At 45.3% G+C, this 11719-nt stretch overlaps 1 protein-coding gene and 1 long non-coding RNA gene across 5 annotated transcripts; both read right to left on the bottom strand.

The window, feature by feature from the left end:
• Positions 1-5141: 5141 nt before the first annotated feature.
• Positions 5142-10428, bottom strand: LOC146691149 (uncharacterized). 4 transcript variants are annotated; one of them, XR_014915545.1, is made up of 4 exons: positions 8194-10428; positions 6464-6653; positions 5341-5631; positions 5142-5249 (listed from the first exon to the last, which is right to left on the bottom strand). XR_014915545.1 is itself a non-coding variant. In XM_085434439.1 (2 exons), the coding sequence occupies exons 1-2, from the start codon at positions 9931-9933 to the stop codon at positions 6633-6635; spliced, it is 1761 nt and encodes a 586-aa protein (XP_085290565.1). In that variant the 5' UTR covers positions 9934-10428; the 3' UTR covers positions 5142-6632. The 4 variants fall into 4 exon arrangements, 1 of the variants encoding a protein (XP_085290565.1); XR_014915544.1 differs by having other exon boundaries at positions 5341-6653; XR_014915546.1 differs by lacking the exon at positions 8194-10428 and adding an exon at positions 7148-8005 and having other exon boundaries at positions 5341-6653.
• Positions 10429-11084: 656 nt separating this feature from the next.
• Positions 11085-11365, bottom strand: LOC146691148 (uncharacterized). Its single transcript, XR_014915543.1, has 2 exons — positions 11284-11365; positions 11085-11192 (listed from the first exon to the last, which is right to left on the bottom strand). It is a non-coding gene; the product is annotated as an uncharacterized LOC146691148 (long non-coding RNA).
• Positions 11366-11719: the final 354 nt, after the last annotated feature.

Below are 11719 nucleotides of genomic sequence, written 5' to 3'. Positions count from 1 at the left end.
CCGCCAGACTGCAGTGTGGTTTAAACTCACCTGCTGCTTCCTTTCTACAAGACATTTTCAAATTAATTGCATGTCAAACCAGCTCTAGAATTGAAGCCAGCCTTTTAAAGAAATGCACTGATTCCATTGCTAAAAGTGTTTGCAATTCTGTCACCCAGAGAAACAGCAGAAAAACAAGGCAGGAAATGTTCAGTGGTTCACCCTGAGAGGCCGTACTGGTTCCTATAATGAGCCTTGTTAAATGGAATCAGCGTTTAATGATTGGTTCAGTTTTATGTCAGAAGGAAGATGCAGATTTTTGTCTACTCATGTCAGCTTTTCACTTTCACTAAAATTCACGATGTTGTCTTCGAGTCAGATTATTACAAAACTCACATTTTCTAAGACCGTATCCTTGAATTTAGGAGAAAGCAGTCTGGACATTCACTGACGATATAAACTAATAGATCTATTAAAACTGGACTGTTTGGCTTGAGTTTTCAAGGCTGGATAAACCTCATCACACCACAGTACTACAAGAATATGGCTTTGAAATGGTTTAACACCTGCATTCTGCAGAGCAGGTCTGCAGAGCAGAGATCATCCATCCCCAGAATAAAGGTTGGTTATTACTGCTCCTGATTACACTGAGAGCAGGAATGTCATCAACTCAGCTCTCCTCTTTTTCCACAACAGACCAATATCAATACGCCTGAGTCTGTATTTATTCATTTTACCTACATTAGCCTTATTGTGTAATTTTTTTTATTGGTTGTTGACTTTGAGACTTGGCTAATTGGACAAATGAAATGTGAATCGTTTTAAAAACACTGTACTGTACCTGTAAAGAATCAGGTTTTTATTTAGTTTTAATCATAAGCAGAGTTCTCTCTCTCTCTCTCACTCACACACACACACACACACACACACACACACACACACACACACACACACACACACACACTCTAAAAGCCCTCTGCTGCCTCTCTTTCATCCTTTCTTCTCTCACACTCCTCCTTTTCTTTGCCTTTACATCGACTCCTCTCATTCGGCACTCCCCTCACTCTAATCTCCCATATTCTCGTCGCTACGTCCTTTTTCCATCTCTCCCTTCCTTTCTACCTTTTTTCGCTCTTCCCCCAAGTGCCTCTCCGTTTCCTTTCATTCGTCTTGCTTCTCTTTCACCCTAATGCCTCCTTCTCAGCCTCCCCCTTTCTCCCCTCTCTTTGCTAACCCCCCGCCACCTCTCCCTTTCACATCTCTTTTTCTCTCCTTATCAGAGTTGAGGATGAATGGTGAAAGCTGAGGAGGCGAGGCTGAGACTCAAACCCGATGCCTCGTGTGTGGGAACCTCATTGTGGCCGGCGACTCAGAAAGAGAGAGAGAGAGCGAGAGAGAGAGAGACCTAAGGTATCGCACTTCTCCCCCGTATGGTCGATAGAGCAGACCCTCTCATCTTTCCCCGCCTTGAATGGCATCACTGTGCCAGCCAGCCTGGGGAGCTGGGGAGGGGGACTGTGGGGGAGTGATGCATGACCTGACAGAAACTGAGATGAGGGGAATATTTTCTTGTCTCAAATATTTCCAGGGACACAGTTTTGTTGTTTACATGACTTACCACAAAGTTTCTTTACTAGTTTAACCAGATTTACGCAGTCTTGACTCAAGTGTAGTCAAGACTGCGATTATGCTTCATTTAGCTTTTGCACCGAGGTTAAGAAGCATTTCTCCATCATGGTACAAAAAATAAAAGTTCATAACTTTAATATCAAGATCAAACCTATACTTGGTGAAATCTGTGAAAATCATTTGGTTCTGGTTAGTGTTTTACTCCCTGCTGTGCACGTATCTCTTTATCTTTTAGTAGGTGTAAACACGCCGTATAATGTCATGGGGTAACACATCCATACTGCTTTGTATTACCAGGATGTAAAAATGAAAATCCAGATTCCGCAATTTCCTCTAAAACAGTCTTCAGTCAGTCTGTAGTTATTTCTAAGCCTTTAGTTTTATTAGAACTAAAGGCTGAAATTACTTTCAGCTTTCTGCAGTGGGAGGTTGACGTGTTGAATCTGAAGACCCAGTACGCTGCTTTTCTGTCCAGTGTTGCATCTTTAGTTTTCTACTTCACTGGCTTCCACTGCTACAACACACCGAAACAAATAACACAGCCAGCGCTGTGAAACTAATACATCTTGTGCTGTGGACCAACCATGCTATTTTGCTGTGAACCTGCATCCAGAACATTTAGACCTTTTACAGCTCCTCCACCTAAAAAGTTCTCTTTAATTCACCTGCTTTCAGCCAAACTGCATTTGAGGTTTTGTTTCAAATCCACCGCATCTCAGAGCAACTCTCGAAAATTACAATGGAGCCCATTAGATCCTTTTATCTCTGCCTTTGACTTTGGACAAAGAGTTCAACCATTTAGAACAAGTGCTATACGCAGGCCCTGCAGAAAGCAATCAAGTGAGACTGTTTTCCATCTTCTAAACTTGGCACAGTCTTGAGAACATAAAGGAGCTTTGGGTCATTAGGGTACCAGGCCTGACAGATTAGTATAAAAGCTGAAGCACACTGCTTTAGCTTGTACAGTGCTCTTTGCAATCATTTGCTGGCACGACCAAATGAGCTGAATAAACTTTAAAGAAAGAGGCTACAACAAGCAAACCCAATCTCAGTCAGCAGCCTGCAGCACACAGTTTGTTATTTCAGATCGCCTCGAATCTGACCTGCTTTATTGTGTGCGGAGACAGACAGGCAGACGGCTCAGCGTCGGGGGGTATTTTCCAACTACACTCACCTGTCTGCTCATATTAAGTTATGCAGCCTGTGAGTTTAGTTTGCAGAGTCTGCTTCACATGGTCAAGCTGTGAAATGTCTTTCCCCCGCCTCAGAACAAAACCTCTCCTCCCTCTTAGCATCAATTATTCAAGCAGGAGTCAATTAGGATTGAATAATTTATCTTCCAAGTGTCAATATTTGGTAAACAATCCCTTGCAGCTTTTTACAATCCCCTAAAGTGTCCAACTCGGCTGCTGTGATCAGGGACTCTGGGTTTTTGTGCTGGCTGTATAATCTGCACAGCTCTAGTGTTTGGCCCTGTCGGCAGCGAGCGGCTGTCGTGCTAAGTCACAAGAAAGATGATTTGGGCCCGTAGGAAGAAGATTTGGATTATGTGACTGTCTTCCTTTCTTTCCACCAGTGAAACTAAAGAGACCTCTTTTTCATGAAGATTTACTCACGCTTGTTGAGAAATATATTCCAGCATGCATTATTCAGCAAAACCGTTCAGGCTCCTTCGCCCATCGGTTTTGTGAGAATTAGATGAGACCAGTTTTAGAATACTATGAAATATACTAGACACATATATTATGGACACACTTGATGTCAAGGAGACCAGAGATAAGCTTCCTTGTTACAGCAGGTATAACCATCCTCGCTTTTCTAATAAGTCCAGACTAATGGTGCCAAACACATGATGGTCGAGCATCAAGTGCGTGGGAAGAAAACTTCTTTTTACAGCGAAAAAAACCCCTAAACTTCCGAGCAAGCACCGAGTACGCTGCCATGGAATGGGAAATTCACAGAGAAATTCTTCCACTGACTGCTGCTGCACACCTGCACCAGGGCAAACATCCGCCTGCCCCACTCCTGCTATACAGCTGAAAATAGAGCAACAGCACCGCTGAGTCTTTGATTTTATTTATTTTCTGCTGTGTTTCACTTGCATTTATTTGAAAGAGTGAGTGTAAACACACAAAAAATATTTTATGTGCTGGAATGTGCAGAAAATAGGTTTAAATGTTAAACAAATTTCTTCCAGTCAGAGAATGTTGCATATAATTTAATGTTTGCTTGATGCATAAAGTTAAAAGATTAAAAATAATAAAACAAATTTTAAAAAGAGACTTTTTCATTTGATTACATTTTATATGATGGATTAAGCAGAAAAAGTAGAACTGGGCTGAAAGATCTATCGCTTTATCACCTATTCAGGCTGTAAATCATCTTTTTAAAAAGTAACTAACTAACTAAGTAACTAATAACTTATAATAAGTAATCAGTAAAGTAACAGGATTACTTTTTGGGTGAAGTAATCAGTAATCAGTTACTGATTACTTTTAGTTACTCAGTAACTAATCACTAATTAGTTACTGATTACTTTTTTCAAGTAACTTGACCAGCACTGCTAGAGACTCATTTAGCATTTTGGGGTTGGTCAATGTCCACCCAGTTTTAAAATGTTGTCCTTTTGTTTCTTCAAAATAAAAAAATGTTTTAACAGCAAAACCTTACTGTCCATGCATCTATCAGGCCCCAGGGGGCTACACCCTATCCCCGTTGTCATAGGGTGAGATTGGGGGGCTTCACCCTAGACATGGATAACATAAATAATCATAATCAATCATCTAGTTTTTGAAAATTAGCCTAGATAGATTACAGGACTTTTAAAATGTGGCCGTCCAGTTTTACCACTTGCCTTTTAACATTTACTGAGCTCAGTATCTTTCGGTTTGATTATAAAGAGGGGTGCACATTAATATAACACTCATATATATATATATGAGGTCATTCTAATTCTGCATAATTAGAATGACCTGGAGGATGTTGAGAGGTTAAAATATCTTGGGGATCAGAGTCTGTGTTAGAAATCCTCTGTTGAAGCTGCAGCACAGCAGCACTCAGAGGTAAACGTCCATTATGGAGAACAGTCCAGGAACAGCAGAGTCAGAACTGACATACTTCATAAATTATGTGGATACACCGATTTGTGCCTGAAGTGAAGAGGTTTAAGATCCATGTTTCTCCTGAATATTTCATTTGTAAATGCAAAAAGTTACACTTTTTTAGGATCAATCCTCCAAAACATAAAACTTGCGGTGATAAAATTAAACAGGTCAAACCACTGTTTAAATCTCTGAGCACTAACTCACCAGAAGATCCAGAATATTCTCGACTTATTGCAGGAAGTTTTGGTTTCACTGGGAGAATACGGACCAGCTTCTTTGTATGATTTGCTAATTACAGATGCTGTTTGGATGAGCCTTCGGGCCGTGCTTCGGTCCACATGTTACGGGAGGTCTGTTAAGAGAGCCTCCGTGCAAAAAGAATAGGAATTCTAGTAGGGACCAGCAACAAACCACCACGCACACACTGCAATGGGTTACACAAAATTTATTTGTTCTTCCTCTAGGCAAACTACCGGCTGAAGACAACCCCGGCCAGGGATCCAAAGCCCAAAGACCACCGCGGTCCGAGTTCTTCGCCTAGTTACAAACAGGGGAGAGAGGGTCACTGCACGAACACGCAACCAACCGTATCAATCCTGCAGCTCCCTAAAACAGGTTTGCCACCCACCTTTTCAGGCTTTAACTTTGTTCGAGGCTGGGTCTCCACATTACCTCCCGGCAGTTAAACTTCCCCGAGCTGGTCCAGTTCTTCTTATCGGGGCGCAGGAGGTCTCCAGTCTAGTGCTCGTTTTCCTCTTTTCCAACACGTCCCTTTTTATCCAGCACGTCCTCTCTTTTCCAGCACGTCCTCTCTTTTCCAGCACGTCCTCTCTTTTCCAGCACGTCCTCTCACAGCTCCATAGGAATACGTCCTCCTTTCCACGTCCTCCGTTTCGTTAAAAGCAAAAACCAGGCCAGGCTAAAAAAAAAATCCTTTCTATTAAAAATGCGCACACTTTGTCCTGGATCTCCGGGGCTCTCCTGCTTCACCGAGGTCCTACTAAAAACAACAACAACACTTCCTGCTTCCTCTCCCCTTTATAAAGAGGAACTCCAATCAGCCGCTCCCTGTATTCAACTCCGCCTCACTGGCAGCTGGGCTAGAGTAAAATCTCCCCTCCCACACAGGTGCAACAACCGTAAATAAACACAAAAACATGCAATTAATCCAAAACAAACTCAAAAACAAAACCAACAAAACTTAGGGGGGGGGGTTTCTCTCCGTCCTTTCCCACCATGCTATACTCCGTAACACCCACCCCAACTTTTTCCTAGCCCGTCCTCGGGCACTCTACTAAGTATATCGAGGTGGGGGCTTCCCGAGATTTTCACGGGCAGATCTCCTTAAACCCTCCTGAGTTGCAGGGGCGGACTTGTTGGAGGACGGATAGTGACCTGGCCCTGGCATCTGCTGTGCCATACTCCATAGAAGTAACCACTGGTCTGAGGCTGTCGCTATATCATGCGCAGCTGCCGTTCCTGGTTCTAAGGCGCCACCTCCTGTTTTATCATTGACGGAAGGCAAGAAAGTACATATGCGCAGGCGATTACGATGGACCACTCTAACAGGCCCATCTTTACCTTCTGGCCGAACTCTGTAGACTGGGTTCATAGGGTTTGGCTGGCCAACTACAATTTGGATCTCTTCCTCCCAGTGTGCTGCCAGTTTACCCTGTCCGTCCCTTCTTGTCGTATGGACTAGAACCCTTTCCCCCGGGAGCAATGGTGCTGCCCTAGCCCCAACATCATACCTGTCCTTCATCCGGCCTGCAGCCTTCTGGCTGCTCTTTTCCACCATCTGGTATGCCAGCCTCAAGCGCTCATGATGTCTCCTCACCCACTCCTGCGTCGTGGTTGACTCCATGGGTCTCTTCGTCCCCATAAACAGCTCGCCTGGCAGACGAGCATTCCATCCAAACATCAGGTAATGGGGGGTGTAACCTGTAGACGCATGGACAGAGTTATTATAAGCCTGGAGCAGTTCGGGCAAACATTGTACCCACCGAGTCCGCCTCTCTTCCTCTAGGGTGGACAGCATATTTATTAATGTCTGATTGAAACGTTCACAGGCCCCATTTCCCTGAGGATGATAGGCAGTAGTTCGACTTTTCCGACAATTATAATACTGACAGAGCTCCTTTATGAGGGCGGACTCGAAATTAGCACCTTGATCCGAGTGCAGTTGTTCTGGGCATCCAATTGGCTGAATAATATGTCTCAACAACATCTTCGCTGTAGTTGCAGCGGTCTGGTCCCTGGTAGGTATTGCCCAAGCATACTTTGTAAACAAATCAGTGGCGACCAAAATGTACTGATATGAGTCTGCCGGTCTACCTAATGTCAGGAAATCAACTGCCACGGTTTGGAGAGGTGCGTGTGTAAGAACAGGACTAAGTGGGGCCCGACCGTCACCACGACCTTTATGACGTACACACCGTTCACAGGATGTTGTCCAGTCCCGCACTCTCTTCTCCATTTGAAGCCAATAAAAACTACGGCGCAGCATCGAAAGTGTCTTTGCCACCCCCAAATGACCATTCCTTTCATGGAAAGCCTTCCATGTTGGTTGCTGTTCCTCCAAAGGAACAAGGATTTGGTAGTACGCCTCACAGGTGTTGGAATCCACCCCCCTGCGGACCAGAACACCCTCCAACAACTCCAGCCGTGACCATTGTTTCATGTAGTTTAAGACTGCAGTAGGCTCCTGGCGTCTTTCCTCCCCAGATGGCATCTTTCCTCGGGCCATGTAGTATCTCACTCTATGCAGCGTGGGGTCCTGCTCTTGTAAGCCTTGCCAGCATCCTGGATCCCAATCGATGTTCACAGCCTGAACCCATGCTTTTTCGTCCACACTCTGTGGAGGCACCAAATCCTGGGGTTGCACCTGCAATGGCATTCTAGACAGAACATCAGCATTCACATTTTCCTGGCCAGGCCGATACTTAATATCAAATTGATAATTTGCGAGCTGGGCTACCCACCGTTGTTCCACTGCGCCCACTTTTGCAGTCGATAAATGGACCAATGGATTATTATCAGTATAAACTGTGAACAGAGACCCCCATAGATAATCTTTAAATTTCTCAGTCACCGCCCACTTCAAAGCGAGCAGCTCCAGTTTAAAGGAGCTATAGTTTGCATCATCCCTTTCGGCGGGTGCTAAGCTTCTGCTAGCATAGGCTATCACACATTCCTTCCCATCTTGTACTTGAGACAGTACTGCACCAAGGCCCACTTTACTGGCATCCGTATAAAGCCGGAAGGGTAATCTGAAATCAGCAAAAGCTAAAATAGGAGCCTCGAACAATTTCTGCTTCAGAAGATCAAAGGACTGCTGACAATCCTCATCCCAATTTATGGGGATATTCTGTTTTTTATTCTTCGGTACTCCCACTAGCAGCGAGTTAAGAGGCCTAGCAACACCCGCAAACCCTGCAATGAACCGCCGATAATAACCGGCAAAGCCCAAGAAGGAACGCACCTGATGAATAGTCTGCGGGGCCGGCCACTTCTGTACAGCGGCAATCTTATCAGGGTCCGGAGCCACACCCTCACTGTTCACCAGGTGACCCAGGAACTTCACCTGTTGCTGGAAAAGAACACATTTATCAGGTCGCAACTTCAGCCCATAGCTCTTCAATCTTGCAAACACTGCCTGCAGATGTTCTAGGTGGCTGTCAAAATCCGGTGAATATACTATCACATCATCCAGATAGACAAAAGCGGACTCTGTGATTTGACTTCCCAAACAACTCTGCATCAACCTTTGAAATGTTGCTGGAGCATTACACAATCCAAAAGGCATTCTTTCAAACTCATACAAGCCAAAAGGAGTACAAAATGCAGTTTTTTCCCTGTCAGCTTCAGAAACTTTCACTTGCCAATACCCACTTGCTAGATCAAGGGTGGAGTAGTATTTTGATTTAGTCAGCATCGTCAAGGTCTCTTCAATTCTAGGTAATGGATGGGCGTCTTTATGTGTCACTGCATTCAACTTGCGGTAATCCACACAAAATCTCAATTCCCCATTCTTTTTCCTTACCAGGACAATGGGTGCTGCCCAGGGACTTGTACTCTCTCGCACCACCCCTGATCGAATCATATTATTCAGCAATTCTCGCACTTCCTGATACATTTTAGGGGGGATTGGCCTATACCGCTCTCTAATAGGAGGTGCCATACCTGTCGGAATAGAGTGCGTAATTACATCTGTGTGGCCATAATCCTCTTCGTCGGCAGCAAACACATCGCCCCACTTCCTCAAGAGACCATTTAACTTTTCCTGCTCCTCCATAGAGAGATTCGACCGCCCTTGTGTCATAACTTCAATGTGAGGAGCTTTACCAGATGGTTCCGAGCTCACCTGGGATACACCCACTTCAACGATGCCTGGCCTGGTTTGCTCAAACGTGACTTCAAAAGGTTCCTGAATGTCGACATTTTCCGTGGAGAATGTAGCCAGGGCCTCATAACGTCGTAACGTAATAGGAAAAGGATTGAGATTCCTTACTTTGATGGGGACCCGGCCTCTATAGACAGTTCCTAGCGATCGAGCAACGGCAACTGTACTAGGCCCTTCCAATGGCTCCACCAAGATACATTGTCCTTTCCTCAGTGTCTGTGGGGCCCTAGCCCAAATCACCTGCTCACTGTGCTCAGGGATCTTCACCGGGTGGCGGTAAGCGGGTCGCAGGGTCCCTACTTGTGGTACGGGGACAGCTGCCTGAATTCTTTGACAGTCCTGAAAAGCAGATGCCCACGCTTGTTGAGCGTCTACAGTCGAGCCAACAGGCCTGGTCTGGGTCTGCGTCTGAGGTTTCAAAAAAAACACATCCCAACATGGAACGATGATGTTCATACCTAATATAGGTAATGCATTAGAATTATTGGGGTCGTCCTTTGAAATCACAATTCCCATATCTTTCAGGGTAATGTCTCCCTCCTGTACTTCAGCTAACACATAGCCCACGTAAGGAATAGCCAATCCATTCGCGGCCTTCAGCTTTAGCCAATTAAGATCACTCTCTTTCCCCGGCTCCTGTTCACCAAACAATCTCCTAAAACAGGCTTGTGGCATTAATGTTACATTAGACCCAGTATCCAGCAAAAATGTCACTTCTTTACCATCAATGAATACTTCTACTTGACGGCATGCCCCTAAAAATTGAGGGTGGTTTAACTGAGTTGGACCACTATCATCCTTTCCAATCACCTGGCCCATAGCGACTGGATTTACTCGTTTAAAGCCATCTGAGATGAAGTGCCCCGACACTCTCTTGCCATGTGTCCACTAACTCCACACCTACTACAAATAGGCTGCCCATGCTCATCCCACTTGTGCCGTGGTCGCTCCACTAACCGTGGGGTTTGCTTTGTCACCGGGGGTGGCTCGGACACTTCAACACCTCCCCTATATTGAGGGGAACTAAGGTTCCACCTTTCTCGCTCACCTCTAGGAGCTGAAAACGTCCGTGGCATTGGTGCTGGTCGGACAAATTCCCTCAGCTCCTCCTGAAGAGTATTTTTGAGATCCATAATTTGCTCCTTCATTTCTGCAAGGATCTCCACTTTAAACTTATCTCTCCAATTCAGAGTATCCTGCCACTTTAAATCCCCTCTTACTACAGCACAAGCGGAGTCCTCATGTACGCCATACAGCGCATCCGCTTCCAATTGCAGAGCCTCTTTACGCACCTGTTCAAATGAGAGGTCAGGATCGTGCCTTAATAAATGCCGCAGATCACGCTGTATCTCACCCTCCCTAAGACCCAAGACAAACTGATCACGCAGGTGCAGGTCAGCCCGCCGAAACCCTTGTGGCTCTTTTGTCTGCAGGCGATGGCCCAACTCCCTTAAGCGTAACGTGAACTTTCTAATAGGCTCTTCTGTCCTTTGTCTACATTCATAAAACATGGCACGCAGGGTACCCACGGCTGTTTTGTCCCCATACAGTTCTTTAAGCTGAAGAAAGATTTTATCTGGCGTATCCCGCTCCGCTTGTTCCAGAATAAGAATTTCACGTCGTGATTCTCCTCCTAATGCACTCAATACAAAATCACATTGCTGTTCTATCGACCACTTTTGAGCACGGAGCATTGCGCTAATTTGACTCTCCCAATCTTCATAATTCGTATTAAGCCCACAAAATTTTGGTACCCAGGGCGCACCGATAAAAAATGGTGACGCCATATTCCTGGTTTCAGATAACTCATCCGCCATATTAATCAGTCTAAGGCAGGTAGGTTTGTATACTGGTCACAAATCCTGTCGACAAACGCCAAATGTTACGGGAGGTCTGTTAAGAGAGCCTCCGTGCAAAAAGAATAGGAATTCTAGTAGGGACCAGCAACAAACCACCACGCACACACTGCAATGGGTTACACAAAATTTATTTGTTCTTCCTCTAGGCAAACTACCGGCTGAAGACAACCCCGGCCAGGGATCCAAAGCCCAAAGACCACCGCGGTCCGAGTTCTTCGCCTAGTTACAAACAGGGGAGAGAGGGTCACTGCACGAACACGCAACCAACCGTATCAATCCTGCAGCTCCCTAAAACAGGTTTGCCACCCACCTTTTCAGGCTTTAACTTTGTTCGAGGCTGGGTCTCCACATTACCTCCCGGCAGTTAAACTTCCCCGAGCTGGTCCAGTTCTTCTTATCAGGGCGCAGGAGGTCTCCAGTCTAGTGCTCGTTTTCCTCTTTTCCAACACGTCCCTTTTTATCCAGCACGTCCTCTCTTTTCCAGCACGTCCTCTCTTTTCCAGCACGTCCTCTCTTTTCCAGCACGTCCTCTCACAGCTCCATAGGAATACGTCCTCCTTTCCACGTCCTCCGTTTCGTTAAAAGCAAAAACCAGGCCAGGCTAAAAAAAAAATCCTTTCTATTAAAAATGCGCACACTTTGTCCTGGATCTCCGGGGCTCTCCTGCTTCACCGAGGTCCTACTAAAAACAACAACAACACTTCCTGCTTCCTCTCCCCTTTATAAAGAGGAACTCCAATCAGCCG

The sequence above is a fragment of the Copadichromis virginalis genome, linkage group LG16 (assembly GCF_057382275.1).
Source record: "Copadichromis virginalis isolate Kocher_CV1m ecotype Utaka linkage group LG16, C_Virginalis_male_GT1.1, whole genome shotgun sequence".
In the NCBI taxonomy this organism is placed as follows: domain Eukaryota; kingdom Metazoa; phylum Chordata; class Actinopteri; order Cichliformes; family Cichlidae; genus Copadichromis; species Copadichromis virginalis.
Note: the sequence above shows the minus strand (reverse complement) of the source record. Positions and strands in the feature narration are given on the sequence as shown.

Coding starts and splice junctions, on each gene's coding strand:
- LOC146691149 (XM_085434439.1), bottom strand. CDS start 9,933: ATGGGCCAGGTGATTGGAAAGGATGATAGTGGTCCAACTCAGTTAAAC. Junction 6,654..8,193: donor CCCCGCAGACTATTCATCAG/GTGCGTTCCTTC, acceptor ATGCGTCTACAG/GTTACACCCCCCATTACCTG.